Source organism: Pyxicephalus adspersus, unplaced genomic scaffold (genome assembly GCF_032062135.1).
Source record: "Pyxicephalus adspersus unplaced genomic scaffold, UCB_Pads_2.0 Sca175, whole genome shotgun sequence".
Lineage (NCBI taxonomy): Eukaryota > Metazoa > Chordata > Amphibia > Anura > Pyxicephalidae > Pyxicephalus > Pyxicephalus adspersus.
Window position 1 is genome coordinate 2425 of NW_027317182.1, and position 17988 is coordinate 20412.

At 40.4% G+C, this 17988-nt stretch overlaps 1 protein-coding gene across 1 annotated transcript; it reads left to right on the forward strand.

Moving 5' to 3' along the window:
• The first annotated feature begins 8788 nt into the window (after window positions 1–8788).
• LOC140344919 (GTP-binding protein Rheb-like) lies at window positions 8789–14472 on the forward strand. Its single transcript, XM_072432106.1, has 8 exons — window positions 8789–8883; window positions 10858–10929; window positions 11581–11648; window positions 11726–11808; window positions 11941–11997; window positions 12231–12278; window positions 12357–12441; window positions 14246–14472. Exons 1-8 carry the CDS (start codon window positions 8832–8834, stop codon window positions 14354–14356), a joined length of 576 nt encoding a protein of 191 aa, XP_072288207.1. The 5' UTR covers window positions 8789–8831; the 3' UTR covers window positions 14357–14472.
• The last annotated feature ends 3516 nt before the right edge of the window (window positions 14473–17988 follow it).

Consider the following 17988-nt stretch of genomic DNA (forward strand, 5'->3'; position numbering starts at 1 on the left):
CAGGAAACGCATTTCTCCAATAATTCGGTCCCCAAATATCTTCATAAAAATTATCTGCTATTTTATAACGCTACCTCTGACAAAAAGAAATGTGGAGTCCTCCTGTGTTTTCGGAAAAGTTTGAATTTCTCCCCCCTGGAGGTCTTTAGGGATCCGGGAGGTAGATTCTTAGTTGTGATTGGGTATGTTGGGTTGCATATGATTACTGTTGTCTCTTATTATGTGCCCAATGAGGGTAAAATGGCGTTCTTTCATGCTCTTATGGAGGAGATATGGCCTAAAATACGGGGTTCCTTGCTTTTGTTGGGGGATTCCAATTTGGCCTTGGATCATATATTGGATAAATCTAAACTAAGCAGATATAGGGATCCTCCTAAAAAAAGCCACAACCTTTCACTTTTACTGAGAAAATATGATCTAGTAGATGGCTGGAGGGAGATGAACCCATCGGTCAGGGATTATACCTATTTCTCGGCAGCACATAATCAGTACTCACGTATAGATCATGGATTCATTCGGTCCTCTATGGTCCCCAACTTACTTGGAGCACGCATTTTGTCAACTCCGTGGTCACATCATGATCCCCTGGCCTTATATCTGAAGGGTTTTAGTAGAGCGCAACCCGGGTTTAGGTGGAGATTTAATGAGAGTTTTATCTCTGACGATATGGTGAAGGGAGAAATAGACTCGTTATTGGGCAACTATTTTCACACTAATGTAGCAGATGACACATCTCCAGCCATAAATTGGGAAGCTCATAAAGCTTACATAAGGGGTGAGTTGATTAGAATGGGAGCGACACGCAAACGAGCCCGCAATAGGATGATTGACACTAGTCTTCAGGAATATCATAAACTACAATTACAACACAAACTGACGCCACATGTAGTCTTAAAAGCCCACTTGGAGGCGAAGCGCACGGAACTTAATTTGTTACTAACTACCAGAGCAGAAAAGTCGTTGCGCTGGTGCACAGATTTTCTGTTTGGAGTGACAAACCGGGAAGTCTCTTGGTCAATAAACTTAATCCCAAGCCCAAGTCCCATGCTCTTCCTAAAATTAAGATTAAGGGTGGTAGGCTATCGCAAAATCCGGATAAGATCCTTGCTGCGTTTGAAGATTTTTATAGCCGTTTATATGGGGCTGCTGATTTGATAAATACAATCTGAACATAAAGTGTTCCTAGACAAACCTTTTACAGTGGAGGAGTTGCAGGGGATTATGGGTCTTCTCAAAGTAGGCAGCTCACCTGGACCGGATGGATTCTCAAACCTGTACTATAAAACATTTAGTCCTTTATTGGCCCCCCATATGGTAGCATATTTTAACTACCTAAGGGAGGGAATCGCCTTGGTGGGAGATGCCAATAGGGCATTTATTAGTGTAATACCTAAGCCGGGGAAGGATGATTCGGAAGTGGCTAACTACAGGCCTATTTCCCTGATTAACTGTGATCTGAAAATTATGACGAAGATTTTGTCACTTCGATTGAGCTCATTTTTGGGAGCTTATGTTCATCCGGACCAGGTGGGCTTTATGTTACATAGGCAAGCACAGGATTAAACGAGGAGGGCAATTGATCTTATATCGGTAGTAAACTCAGGATGGGATGGAGGACCGTCCCTTCAAGCCATGTTACTTTCTCTTGAGCTCCAAAAAGCATTTGACAGTATATCTTGGAGTTATTTGTTTCAGGTGCTCCTAAAAATGGGTTTTGGTACTTATTTTACTAATCTTCTTTCACCTGAAGCCAAGATATCACAAGGGGGATTCTTTTCATCGGCGATTCAAATTAAGAGGGGGACCAGACAGGGTTGTCCCCTCTCTCCACTTCTGTTTGCACTAGCAATTGAACCCTTAGCGATAGCAATACGGGCAGACCCCAATATCCAAGGTATTAAATGTGGCCAGATGGAACATAAATGTGCGCTTTTTGCTGATGATATCCTTATGTTTATCACCTCCCCAATTACGACCTTGCCGAACTTAATGAAAACTCTTGATGAGTTTGCATTGTGCTCTGGCTTGATGACCAATAAAACTAAGTCTCAGGCACTTAATATAAATCTTCCTACAGAGCTATTGTTAGCGCTCCAGGGGAATTTTGATTTCATTTGGCATAAAGACTCTATTCAATACCTGGGCATCCAGCTGACCCCTACCTACAATAGCCTTTATAGATGTAACTATGGCCCACTGTTTAAGAAAGTATACGCGGATATCCGGAGGTGGTCCCGGTCCCCGCCATCGTGGCTGGGAGGAATTGCGGCCGTTAAAATGAATCTATTGCCGAGATTACTTTACCTATTTCGTACACTCCCGATACAGGTGCCTATGAAAGAGATTGGGCGATATAAAGACATGATAGATGTACGAGCAGTAGGGAACACCTATCCTCTCAATTTGAAATTCCTGCCACAGAGTATTTCCATTATAGACAACTGTACTCCTTTATCTCCCGGTTAGTAAGGGACGCCCCAAAACCCATGTGTTCCTCGTCTTTTGAAAGCACTTGTTTATCTATAGCTAACACAAAGGGGCAAATCTCTGTTATTTACTCGGTACTAATTGATCAGCACAAAAAATTGAGATATATGAGGGAATGGGAAAACGAATTGGGTATCACATGGGATTTGGAGGATTGGCAGGACACGATTTGTTCTCTATCTAAAATATCTCTCAACTCGGCGGTGGTGGAGGCTAATTATAAGGTAGCTCTCAGATGGTACCTCACTCCAACTAAATTGGCTAGGATGTTCCCTTCTGTTTCTCCTATGTGTTTCCGAGGGTGCGGGGACAGGGGCTCCATGGTACATATTTGGTGGACTTGCCCGTTGACCAGGAGATTTTGGAATGAAGTTTCCAATTTAATTTCAAGAGTGGTGAAGCAGGAGATTACAGTTACGGTGGAAGCCGCATTATTTAGTAAAATTGATATAACCTTGCCGAAATCCACCCAAAAACTGATTAAACTGCTACTAGTGGCAAGTCGCATCGCATTAGCTAAAGCCTGGAAGGCTCCCACAATTCCCTTAGACCCTATTGCTTCTAAATTGAATTGGATCATGGTGAACGACAAACTCACTCATACCTTAAAGAATTCGCTAGATAGATTTGAGGATGTCTGGGAACCATGGTTCACCTATAATGGATCATAATAGCTAGTTATGGGAATTCAGTTCGCTTCACGGGTTGTAATTGGAATCCGCTAGTACTTCCTCCATACCCCTCCCCCTAATATCCTGTTGTATCTCTCCTAACTGTTGCTGCCCTCTCCCTTTTACCTTTTGTGTCCTCCTTATGTTCGTTATGTGTTAAGATCTAGGGTCAAAGTGCGAGATGCACCTTCATATCCCCTAACCGTAATGTTTTCTTTTTTCCTATTCATTTATGTCTGTGACCTGGTTAACTCAGGGAAGGTGAAGATTAAAGGTCTTGAGTGTAAACATTGCTCTTTACATTGCCTTAAACCACAGATGTTTTATCAGACTTTATTCTGTTTATCTTTGGTTCTTGTCTGTGGCTCTAGTTATTGTGCTTTTAATGTTTGTTAATGATTCTGTTATGTTCTAAAATCCTAATAAAAATATTGAAATACGAAACTGATTGATCTTCATAACCTTTTGTATATTATATACATTGTTTTTCCCCCAGCTCCCTTTAAAGTTTACATGGACTCAATACAGCTTTTTTGTATTGAGTTCAATGCAAAGGAACTCAATCCAAAATTTTGAATTTCCCACCCCACCTCCCGCCTGCACCGACGCATGCAGCGACATCACCAGGAAACCCCGGACATCGTCACTGCACTCGCCGGATGAAGAAAGAAGACAGAAGACGTGTCCGGAGGAGCTGCGGGGAGAAGGTGAGTAATTTTTTTTTTTACATCGACGCTGGACAGAACGGATCATCTCAGCGGGGACCAGGTAAGTGATTGGGATTTAGAGAGTGAGAAAAATTCGGGTTTATTGATTTTTGCAAAATCGGTAAACCCGAATCAAGGTCAGGTTTACCGGCCAGGTGGTTCATCAGTGTGTGTGCATGTTGGAAAAGGATTGAGCACAGAATATTCCCTGTACCTTTGAAGAGAAAAAGACTCCTAAAATTCCAAGAAGGAGATGCACATAGAATGAATATAGAACTATATGCATCCCTACTAATAAAGGAAAATAGAGTTGAACAGGACCACACTCTGCTGGTTTCAGTACAGACATTTCTTACCTGCAACAAAACATTGCTGCACTAATACTCACATGTACCAATATTACATAGAGGGGGAGAAGGTTTGGACACCATTAAAAACATGAAAACCATTCTGCCTACTTTCTTTTCATCTGAAACTGAATATGTAAAAAAATTGTCTGCAATAAATCTTACCTTTTACACCAATGCTTGCTTCCGCCAGTCTTGTGATGATAGTGGGAAGAGCTTGGGCACAATTTAATCTCTTTATCTTTGAGGACATAACAACCCCAAAACATATGGAAGGAAGCACATATAGAGTGAATACAGAACTATATGTACCTCTCACCTTTAGTTTTGGGAATTGAGTCAGTGCTATTGTCAAGGGAAAAGTCCACTTATAATAACACATCTTGGAATGTTATGAACCAAAGGAAATTCCCCCACAGGAATATGAACCCTGATATCTTCCAATATAACGCATTAATTCTCAAAGTGGTGGTATAGCTAGAGCTAAAGGGTATTTGTTGCTCTCTCTCTATTTATATATATAGGTGGGTGGTGCAAGTGATAGAAGAACATATACTGATATGGCTCCACAAACCCAGATGGTACACACAGTAATGTATGGCTGAATGGTACTTAGTGATCAGTGACTGGGATTAGATTACACTCTCTGGCCCAGATTCATCTATAAAATCCGCACTCGCTGGATGCGCGTACGTTCGCGATTCCAGCGAGCCGGTTTCCCGCGGTCCGGGGTCGAGTGCGCTCGTATACTCGCCCCCTCACTGACAGCCGATTCCTGCCTTGATAATAATAATGAGCAATAGGGGTCGCGAATCTGCCAATTAAGGCGTTAAGATTTCAGCTGCGCGATTAAGGAGGATCTGTTATGCTGTCAATGGTGAGATCATAGCAATTAATTAGCACACACCTGCTCTCTGTTCTGTGTGTATCTACAGTCCTTTACAGGTCCTTTTGGGTAAGTGCAATCACAAAATAATCTAAGGGTAATATGTGTGCCATTAGAAAGAATGATTTTTTAGGGGAACAGTGACTTTTAATGCAAGCTCGCCAGTGTAAAGCTGCTGGTGATGCGCGGCTCCGGCCGCGAGCTCATCCAGTTGCTGAATTGCGCGACGGCTTCTGATTTCAGATCGCGAAACCGATACGCGAGCGACCCACCGATGCGCGAGCGACCTTCTTGATGAATCAGGGCCCATGTCCTCAAGGGCCGAATCCCACCCATGGCCATTGCAGGGGACCAGCTTAGATGGAACCCCTTGATGTATAGAAATACAGACTGCACAGAGTTGGATTCAACTAGAAAGGAAAAAGAAGAAAAAAAGAGAAAAAAAAAGAGATAGGAATAGAGGAGAGAAAAAGGGGATAGAGAGAGAGAAAAAGGTTGCAAAGGTAGGTAGTAGATTAAGGGTAGCAATGAGGGGGGGGGGTTTGGAAGGATCACCACTGTGCCTATAGACGAGTCGCCTCCATGACCACCAGTACACTCTATTAAAAATGTAAAAAAAAAGTGTTGGGCACTATGAAGTCCAGTTGGACTGTTGTTATACATTGCTGTAACGTGAATATGAATATAAAAATAGAGAACTTTTACTTATGCCAAAGGCATCATAAAGGGTGAAATACCCAGTGCTGCCAGTATAAAAGAGAATCCAACCATTAAGGGGGGGCATCTCCAACTGCTCCCTCTCCTAATACTCCAACACATATTTTTCTACCATTGCTTTCTTCCTTTGTTGATATTTGGCATTTTGCATACCTAAAACTTGGTTTTGGTTTTTAGATCACAAAGAACTACCAGGGCTATTGCTGAAAAAGACAGAAGAACAAATGTTAAAGTGGAAGTAATTATTATTTTTTATCATCATGCAGGTTCTTTATTGCAAAGGTTACATGCTTGTGTGTCCCTTCTGCAATATAATAACCTTACCTGCCTGAATGCTGAATTTTAATGCACTCACCTGTTCCCGTTCCATCACAGGCTCTGACATCTTTTCTTATCCTTTTCCTGCTCTTATTCTTCGGCTGTCACCGTTTTCTCTAGGATTCTGTCCATCTCTGTCATCAGCTCTTGTATTTTACATTGTATAAATCTTAGGCATAACTCACCGAAATATGTCCAATATTTAATAAATTTGTTAACAACTTCAAATAAAAAAAACACTGTTAAAAAAATTAAAAAAATAAATAGTTAATCATGTCATGTACATGTACAGCAGCATATATAATAAATATATATATAATATAAATATACACATATGAACATTTCTTTGTATTGGACTCAATTGTTATTTTGTATTGAATGCAATATAAAATTATTAGAATTTCCCGCCGTAAAACCCCGGAGAACATCTCTGCATTGCAGGGCAGAATATCGAAGAAAATGGATGTGTCTCCAGGACCTGCGGGGATCAGCGACGGAGCAAGGTAAGTGTGTTTTTTTTTTTAGGTTAAAGCGACCTCGGGTGTGTATCGGGATTACCACTATTTGCAGGTAAAATCCACCCTGAGTCACACTTGGGATTAACACTAGGGGGGTTAAATCATCACATAACTTTCTAAGGACCCGATGATTATTTTAATCCAATTATATTTCTATTAGATTTCCAAAAAGAAAGATTTTTGCCCACATGTCTTCAAATCCAGATGGATAATTCACACTGTTTAGCTGGATTACAATGTAGTACTTTATATTTATTCCTGCTTGAAACTTGAAACCTGCTGAGTTTTTTTCCCTGACAGTAGCCTGAGCTGTCTTGAGGACTCCCTGAGCTTTGTGGAAAGATTGTATATAGTTCTGTATCCGCTATGCGTATCTCCTTCGTTGGATTTTGGGGTCTTATGTTTTCAGAGATCCAAAGACTAATGGGTGCCCAAGCGCCTCCCATCATACTCACAGTATAGATAAATCTAAGTATCAGTGTAACAATAAAGAACTGTTACAGACCTTGTTTGAAACTTGTAGTTGAATAATTGAAAAGAATGCTGACAGGCTGGCATCACAAACATTTAGAGGGTTTCTTTGCACACAAGTCCTTCCCACCATCCATTGATAACTTGTAAACTCAAGAAATAGTTTTCCTTGTGAGATACTTGTGAAAGTTGTATTACAAGAAATAAAGTGTATGTTTATACAGTAGTTTTGGGGTTTCTCATAACATCTGCTGTTATGAATTTTTGGTTTTGGAAGTTTTGGGGGCTTCAACTGGCTCTTGAACGTTTCGAAATGTGCTGCTATAAATGTACTTTTGTCACTGATGGTGGCACCAATGTCCTCTGGACTACCAAAGTTTGTAAAGACGTTACATATAGTTGTGTATTCGCTCTATGTATATCTCCTTCCTTGAGTTTTGGGGTATTATGTCTTCACAGATACAAGAACTAAGGGATTATTGACTGATTGTTAATTACTAAGTATGTCTTCATTGGCTTCCATTTCACCTTATAATCAAATTCAAGCTCCTGTGCTTTGCCTTCAAATCTCTCCACAGTTCTTGTCTCACTTACTGTTCTGACCTGGTAGAAAAATACTCCCTAGCCGCTCTTTTCGCTCCACCAATGACTACTAATGGCTTCTTCACTGATAACCTCATCACACGCACGGCTTCAAGATTTTCTAGGGCTGCCCCGACTTTCTGGAATGGTCTTCCTCCTCCTATTCAGCTTGCTCCTACTTTGTGCTCATTTAAAAGAGCCCTGAAAACCCAATTTGGAAATCTGCTGAATTCAACCATTTAAGTATGCACAGAAAAATCTTACTTTTGTTTCATATGACTAAGTATTCTTTGCAAAGTAAATATTCCCTGGATTCACTGGGACAAGTAAAATTATCAGTGCAGGTAATACTTCAACTTGGTAGATTCCTTTAGCAAATCAGAACTGTGATGTTCAAAATATGTTTTACTTAGCGTTAATTTAGGCTTTGTTGACTGAGAACCTTAATGCATTAAGCACTGCAGTGGACATGTGTTATTCATTACTCTAAACTACTTCCTACTACACAAAACATTAGAATTTTTTGTAAGTATTACCTGACCACAGAAAGCAGTAAGAAATGGATAATTATAGAGAGCGGTAAGCACAATCTGACTATAAAGATTGATAAGTACCTTATTGATCAACAAGCAGCACCAAACTATAGAGAATAGGTAAGTACAATCCAACTATAAAGAGCAGTAAGTACAGTGCTACCTGACTATACACAAACAACCATAGAGCGTACTTAAGCTACGTACACACACAATGCATACATACAAGCTCTGTAAGTTCATTATTATCACGTTATTTGCATTTTCTTTTAGATTTAGAAGTAAAAAGGAAAACTTACGGCTAATCTTACTTGTAGACTTGTAAAAGCGGCTCCTCTGGGAGCTCCTCGCATCTTTGCGTACTTACGCTGTCGGCAAGCCTCACGTGACTGCTCTGGGCGTCACGTGCCTCTTCGTTCTTCTCCGATCCCGTTGCTCCTATTGGCTCACGTAGTTCCTCTTCAAGCACTTTACGTGAACCCCGGGTAAAGGCGCCACCTTCTGGTAGATTCTGCGAAAGGTTTTCTTCCTTCTTCTTTTGCGTAGGCTTTTACCCCGGGGACATTTTGTGAGTTTGTGGCTCTGCGCTTCAACATGTCCTCCGCCAAGTACCGGAAAGTTGTCGTCCTGGGACTCGGAGGGGTCGGTAAGTGGCTGGGAAGGGGCTTGATGTGATGTAGGTGCGGTGCCTGCTATGTGTTCGGGTGGCTGCTTTGCTCCAATTGTATTGTCCCCTTGCTGGTGCTCAGCCCAGTCATGGTGCCCTTCATCTTCTGGGCCCACACCTGCTGCTTTCCAGGGGCCCCGACACCATGAGGCTCCCCGTACACTTTGTAGCCCGACCTACCCTCCTAGATACCATCGGAGCAGATGGTTTGGGTCGGCCTCTGGTAGATGTGAATGAGATATCATAGAGGTTTTACAATCAGATTGCCAGGTGTAGGATAATGTTACCCCAGGACACTATTCTAATCCCCCATATATACCCGGGTCACTATTCTAGATTTCTAAATATACCCGGATCACTATTCTAGGTCCCTATATATACCCGGATCACCCGGATTATTCTAAGCTCTTATACATATTGGGCTCAATCTTCTAGGCTCCTATATATACCCAGATCACTGTTCTTGGTCCCTCTTTATACCCACCTTACTCATTTAGGCCCTAAATATTTATCTTGCTTGCTATTCTTGCACCCTATATATAGCCAGCTGACTTCCCCCATATATACCATGCCCCTATAAATACCCAGATCATTTTTCTAATTCCCCATATATATACCTGGCTCACTATTCTAGGCCCCTGTATATACCTAGATCCCTATTCTAATCCCACATATATACCTGGTTTACCATTCTAGGCCCCTGTATATACCTAGTTCCCTATTCTAATCCCACATATATACCCGGCTTACCATTCTAGGCCCCTCTATGTACCCTGCTGACATTTCTAGGCCCCTGAATATACACAGCTCATTCTATGCCTCTATATATACCAAGCTCACTATTCTACCCCCCATATATACCCAGCTCACTTTTCTAGGTCCCTATGCAGGCAGTCCTCAGGTTAAGGACATCTGACATATGGACGCCCTTCCCAAACGGGGCTTCACTGCTTGTCCCTGTGCAGGATGATGGCTTGGAGGGGGACAGTCTGCATGGATTGCAGAGGAAATCTTTTGCTAAACACAGCTGAGGTTGTGGGTGATCTCAGGGGGTAAGCTCTTCTGCAACCTCCTGTAACTCTTTAATGACCAAGACACACTCTGCAGTTGTTTCATTTTGCATATCAAAGCACAGCTTGCTTCAGAAGTTAATGAATGTCTTGGCTTCATAAAGATTTTTTTTTTTGTTTTGTTTGTCATTAACGCACAGTTTTTACAGTAGCTGACACCACACTACCTAATATTATGTTGAGACAAACATCTGTCCTAATTGCATTAATTAAAATAATGTACCTGTTCCGACTTACATACAAATTCAATTTAAGAACAAACCTACAGTCCCTATCTTGGAATTAACACGGGGACTACATGTATATACCCGGCTCAATATTCTAGGCCCCTATATATACCCAGATCACTATTCTAATCCCCCATATATACTTGGATCACAATTCTAAGGCCCCATATATACCCGGCTCACTAATCTAGACCCCCTTAATATACCTGGGTAATTTTTCTAAGCTCCAATATATACCCATTTATTTATTCTAGGCCCCTATATATACCTAGCTTACTATACTAGACCCCCTTAAATACCTGGCCCACTATTGTAGGCTCTTATTTATACCTGGCTCACTATTCTAGGCCCCAAATATATGCCCTTCTCACTATTTTAGCCCACTGTATATACCCACTTGACTATTTTAGCCCCATATATATACCCAGCTTACTATTTTAGACCCCTATATATACCAGGCTCACCATTCTAGGCCCCCATATATACCCTGCTCACTAATTTAGACCCCTATATTTACCCAGCTAACTATTGTAGACCCCTATATATTGGGCTCACTGTTCTAAGCCCCTTTATATACCTGGATCACAATTGCAGGTTCATTTTGTCTGGCTGGGCTCCATCTACCATCATAACCTTTTCCATTCCTTATTCTTCAGGTAAAACTTCCCTGATCCTCCAATTTATCAAAGGAGAATTCATCCATGATTACCACACGAGCGAAGATAAATGTAAGTAACACTCAACCCTGGAGAAGTATTATCTGAGCATAGGTATGTAACGTCCTATTCAAACATAGAGGGAGTGAATTCTAATCACTGTCACTGATCACTAAGTGCCATTCAGCCATAGAGTACCAGCTGGGTTTGTGGGGCCATATCAGTATATATCCTTCTATCACCTACCTATATATATATAGATAGAGATTACCAAATCCCATAGAGAACACCAAGTACCACCCAACTATAGAAGACAATAAGTATTATCTCATAACAAAGAGCAGTAAGTACCAGCCTACTCAGAGAGTACTAGCTGACCATAATGAGCAGTAAGACCATAATGAAAAATAGAGAAACGTATTATCTCTCCATTGAGAGCATCAAGTACTATATGAGCATAGACAGCAACAAGTACCATTTGGCCATGTAAAATAGCAAAAACCACCTTCCATAGAAATTAGCTAGTACCATCCAATCATACGGAGTACTAAGAAGAGCTAAGATTTTGGAGATCAGAAGGTAGCATTGAATCTACAGAGAACTATGTACAACATGGCCATAGAGATCATTTGTAGCTGAATTTTTAATGTAATATTAAACAGGACATGTTTAATCAGTGTAAATGTTTGTTTCCATCACCTCTTTTCTATTGCCTTTCCTAAGACTTTACAAAAATATTTTCCATGGATCGGGCTGAATATGAACTCTGTGTGGTGGATACATCAAGTCAGGTAAGTTATTGGGTCCTTTAGGATATAGTATAATATAATGGTAACAATAGATGACCTATAGTCTTCCTATTCTACAGGCTGAGTTTTCCTTCATTCCTCCATCCTACCTCTCTGGAGTTGATGGATACATTATAGTTTATTCGGTGGATTCCCTGAGAAGGTTGGTGTACTGATCTCCCTGATAAAGTCTGTGAGCTCTCTTAGTGAACAGCCCCAGGAATCTCTGTTTACTGATTTTTCTACTAGGATTGTAGCGGCATTGACATTTGATTTTCTCTTTCTTTCCTATCAGCTTTCATATTGCATCAGGACTACATAGAAAGCTGGAGGCTAAAACAGGGAAACTACGGTGTGTATTATTTTCTTTAATGTTAAAAGAATCATTCATCTTTAGATGTCCAAGAGATTTGAGCTTGTATCTTCCATTTCTTCAATAAAAGATAAAAAGTACTATTTAATTACAAACATAATGTAAATTAGTCATGATGCAGATTACAAACTACACATTTATTTCCTTTTCTGGGTTGATTTTAATTTGGACAGCAAATAAAGCATTATTGTATCTATTTTTTTCTATTTCAGCATGCCTGTTGTTCTGGTGGGGAATAAGAAGGATAATCCTCCAGATCGGTAATTGTTTTATTATTCTCTTCTACTTTATTTGGTAGCATTTGGCCATTTGAGATACAGATTTATTTTTTTCTGCAGTCATGCAATTTCACCAGACGAAGGGAGAGCAATGGCAGATATGTGGGATGCGCCATTCATGGAAGTGTCCGCAAAAGATCTAGAGGTAAAGATTGAGCTTTTTAGCATTTGGAATGTACCTTTCCAGTAATTAAATATATGCAGTACAGTGCTCAACCCAGAAATTTTTTCAAGTCGGGTGGGAAGAAATTTTAGGTGGGTGGCAGCCCCTGTATTGTGAACAAACTCTTTGGTAACCACCGAAAAACATCCGGGTGGGTGCTGAAAAGTGCTGGGTGGTGCGCCCAGCTAAGTGCCTGGGGAGAACCCTGCAGTATGATGCAAGGGTCCTAACCTGTCGGAGACAAGCCCTGACAACCAGGGCCACACTTAATATTTATTATATTTAATGCTACAAAAGACCATTATAGACTGTAGAATGGTGAGAAACGTGAACACGTGCTACAGGTGGAGCTGGAGAAGTCTGTTGGAAATCACCAAAGGGTCACACTGTTTTACTGTCTCACCATCTTACTAAACCAGTAAAGCTTTAAAGAGAGTGGCACACAGGGCATTGTCAATGCTTCATATTGCTTTAGTAAATTCAGATAGAATGACTTTCATCAGTTTAGGTCTTAGTCTTAAATCAGCTGATTCTGCTAATCTGTCTTCATTACATTAGGTGAAAGATTGCTTCTCAAGATGAAAATATATGATAGAAAAAAATATGTATTTATCCTGAAAAAAAAGAAGCTAATGCAGCCACTGATAGGGACCAGTAAGCTGTATTAGATTAAAGTTTTGTTTTAGAATCAGATATGCTTAATACCTTTCCAACAAACATTATGACTTCATTTTGCTCAATTGAAGATATACAGTCTGTTTTTCTGGGTGTGTTGAATGCCTGGTCTCCCAATGTGCCCAGTATTCCATCTACCAGCCCCTAATATTTCACAGAACATGGCACTGATGGAGAGCTGGCGGGAGGAACAATAGTGCACAATGAGTACCAAGATTTCAAACACAGCGGAGGAATGCCAGATGTGAAGATTCTTATGATTGCTGTATTTGTTAAAGGAAGGAATAAAAAAAAATAGCTTGAGAAGTAAGTGTTAGAGTGGAACTGTTCATTATAACCCATAGCCCCCCTCCCAAAAAAAAGTAGACTAAGGGCAAAGAACTAATCGCCAGTATTGCCTATGGTGCTATGTATGTGCTCACTGTCCCTTGTTCTGCTTTGCATGGCCATCTTTGTAGAGGCTGTGCCTTTTCATATCAGAACCACTAATTAGGAGAACAGTGTGTAGCAGACTAGTGAAGTCTCCAAATCTGGTAAGTCCGAAGCAGCAATTGGATCGCAAAATGCAAATATATAGCTTTGAGGCTGATCACCATAAACCAGGCAGAATTCCAGAGGGAAAGTACATTTTTAGGGTCCTGCTGAGGCAAAATTACATTTCCAAATGTTCCTTATTGCATCAGCCCACTGTTGTAATTTTTACATACACATATTGGGCCTAATTTATTAAAGCTTGCCAAGGCTGGAGAGGATAGACATTCATCAGTGAAGCTGAGTGATCCAGCAAACCAGGAATGGATTTGGTCCAGAATTGAAAACATATGCTAACAAAACAGCTAATGACGGAGAAGAAATGCATTCCAGGTTTGCTGGATCACCCAGCTTCACTGATTAAAGTGTATTCTCTTCAGACTTTGAAAACTTTAATAAATCAAAGCCATTGAGTCTGTTAAGGCATTTTATCTGTTTAGGCACGGGTTAGTTTAGAATAAATTATGTGATTGTTTAGTTATCCTTTAATAAATTTGTATACTAGTTTTGGAAAAATGCCTTCTATCGGATATCTCAAGATGTCTCAGTAACTCACCAACTCCTCTCTTTTCTGTTACAGGAAAGCCAAAAGGTTTTTTTCAAAATCATTGAAGAAATTGATGGCCTGAATGGACCCTGCCTGTACCACAAACCCCAAAACTTGAAGAAAAAAAATTGCTGTATCTCGTAAAAGGCTATTGGAGCTACCAATCAACCTCAGTACTTTGAGAAAAACAATTGCTGGATGTTGTAAGAGCCTGTTGTAGCTACAAATGGTCACTGGATGGGTGCAGAGCTCTACAGCATTCAGGCCAATTCTGTAGAAGGAGAGGAATCGTTATGTTTCAAACTATAGTTTCTTATGTTTTACTTTGAAAAAATCTTTATTACATATATTTCTACCTTTATTGTGAAAACTGTGATATATAACATCTGTGACACCACCCTGAGCACTACGACATGCACTGAAATATTTGTAAAATGATCATTTATCAGATTGTGCATGTGTCACACTGCCTTCTATTTGTGTGATCATGAGACCACTTCAAGCTCAGATGTTTTAAAAGGTTTATTTTTGTTTATTGCGAGAAATAAAGTTTCCGCATATTTCTAATTTTTTTCGGCAAACTGTAACATGTAACTTCTGTGCCACCACCCTGAGCACTTTTACATACACTCGAAAATGCAGATTTGTGATCATTGTGAATGTTTTGCACTGCCTTCTTTTTGTATGACCTGTGAGACCACCTAAAGCTATTACGTTTACACTGGAAAATGGAAAATGTTTGTTCTGTGCAAAAAATAAAGCTGTACTGTTTGTTTGTTTGCAGTCTTTGCAGAAATTTGTTTGTATTTGAGCTAGTCAGTAGTCACCTTCCAAGGCCTTTTCACAGCCCCTCAGTCTTCAGTAATGGTAAACGGAACTAAATCTGGCATATGCTGGTGTTAGATGCTCATGCGCAGCTCAGCGATTCTTTAAAAGAAGATATCGATCAGGTAAGTGTGATTAATTGCAGAAGATCAATTACCTGTTCCTTCTGCAATAAAACTCCTGGCTGATCGCTGATTTTCAAAGCTGACCTATAGAGATAAAACATTATTTTCTGCAGCATTGTAGTGTCGCTACAAATATTTGTTCTCAGCCCTGTGCTTGCTGGAAATGGATTAAATGATGTTGGGTGCCATTAAGCCTGAAGAAAGACAGACACTTAAACACAGCTGTCTGAAGAGGGAAGCACTGGAGAGGAGGTGAGTATCACAGCCAGAGTTTACTTTTATTTTATAAATAACAGATCTATATACATACAGAGTGCTGAAGCTAGGCTGAAAGTAAAACAACGTGTCCCCAAACTAGTGCAAAACCACCTATAAATAAGAAATGTATTACCTCCTATACCTCCATAGGGTACCCGAATAAAAGTAGATAAAATTTACTCCAGGAATCAATGCTTCTGATCTGGAAGCCTTATTCTCCATTGTATTCTGGGGTTCCTTCTTTTGTCCCCTTCCTCATAACTTGTCAGATATAATTGTGCCCCCTTCAGGGGTTGCAAATTTCAGGCCAGCAGGGGCCCTTTTTAAAGTGTGCCTTAAAAAAAACATTACTGTTAACATTGCTGCCATTTTCCTTTATTAGCCCACCGTGCCTGCCAGAAATATGATTGTTTTGTCTTATAGGAAGATGCCGGGACTGCCTAGTGATTCATGTGCCCTCCTGCCAAAGGGCACATATTGGCTCCAAACTGTTTTTTGGCACCATGGAAGAGGCCTACCAAGGCTAATTACCCAACCCTTGCCAAAGCAGGCATGGCATAACAACCTTCAACTCACTAACTTGAAAATTAACTTCTAGGTTGTAAACTTAATTGAGAAAAACTTCTCTTTAATTGAGGAAAATATTCTCTTTAGATTTGTTGCCCCTTATTTATGTAGTGGAGTAAATGTGCCAAGTCCCTATGGGTAAAAGCGTGCCTAGAACACCACCTAGACCAGTCCAAGATTGTCTCCTAGTTACACGGATCAAGACCTTATTCTTCAAAAAAAAAAAAAAAAAAGGTGAAGCTGATGCTAAAACATGGGGATGGACATATCACACTTATCCAAGATATTCAATATTGGCCCTGATCCTTTAATGGGGCCCTCAAGTGCCTTGAAACCAAAGGCACACAGCATGCTCTACCCCTCTAAACTATTGGTAAATAAAATTAAGGAAGGAGAAGAAAGAGAGGCTTGTTTGAGGCAACTTCAATCAATGTGTTTTACTAATTGATGAGCTATTCAAATCAACATAGTCCATCAGTGCTCAAAGAACATAGTGCTACATAAATGCTTACAACACCACTTTACAATGTCATTGAAATATATCAGTTTGTTTGTCTCAATAACCCCACGTGTCTCGCTAACTGGCTTCCTGGATTTTATGGAGACTCACATTGTTGGTGTTTTCATGATTGGTGAAGGAGGTGAACAAATAAGAAAGGTGAAGAGTAGGTGCTGTGACTGCCAAGAGATGATGGTAAAGTATGTTCCACTTCAGTATTCAGGTTTAAAGAATGAAACCGAATAGGTGTAGACTCCAACATTTTTCCGTTATAATGGTTAGGGTGAGGTTAAATAATTGCCCATTCGCAGCCAGGAAAGGAATAATAAAAAGTCCACCAACTTCTTTGATACCCCGGATGCATCTATCTATTTATCTATATATATTTATAAATACCCCCCTCAAGCTCATACGCCCATACGCCTTGTTTACAACTGGAGCATGGTGTTCATTTTCTGCTAAAACCTACCCCAAGCTTTACCCACTGGTAAATATATAATAGGCCCAATTTATTAAAGCTCTACCAAACTGGAGAAGATTGACTATCATACGTGAAAATGGGGAATCCAGCAAACCTGGAATGTTTATCCTTCAAATCATTTGAATTATTAGTTATTATTAGTTGGCAAATGTTTTAAATCCCGGACAAGATTTATTCCAGGTTTGTTGGATGATCCAGGTTCTCCCATGATAAGCTATAAAGAGCTTTAATAAATCAGGCCCAATGTATAGATGATGATTTGTTATACAGCATATATTATCAATGTACCTGATAACATTTTATTTACTATGTTCGTGGGTCTAGTATATCTTACATCCTGATATTATTGTATAGATAGGATTTGTATAACACTAGTAGTATTATCCAAATATTTCACTTTTCAGACTTTATTTCAGATTTTACAAATATTGCTCTATACTATGGATGGTTATATCATGGTTTGTGACGTTACCACCCCCCACCCCCCTCCATTTGTTTGGGCATTAATCCTGGGTGTTTTTATGTTGCCCATCAGGTTGCTCCATGCATCCAACACTATTTACACTGTAATGAAAGGAAGACCTACAGCCAGATAGCATGGGATGATTGTAGCCAACAGAGTGCCCCGTGCAGAATTTATTGGGGGCCCCTGTTGGCTGAGGAGTGTCCTCATCTCCTCACCTCCTTATGTTCACACGTAATGAGAGGTTCTACTATATAGCAAGTGAGAAGGTCAGGGGTGACAATGAGCATCCTTGCCTTGTACTCCGGTCAGTCAGAAGCAAGGCCTAAATATTATACATATATCCAGAGGTATGAGAGGGGCAGGTACCTGGTGGGAGGATGTAATATAGGGGTACAGGAAGGCACCTGGGGGCGGTTGTGTGATCAAGGGGTACAGGAGAGCACATAGGGGGTGCAACCTTAGGGTACAGGAAAGCACCTGGTGGTGGTGGGGGTGTGATCTAGTGGTACAAGAGAGCACCTGGTGGGGAGTGTGATCTATGGATAGAGGAGAGCA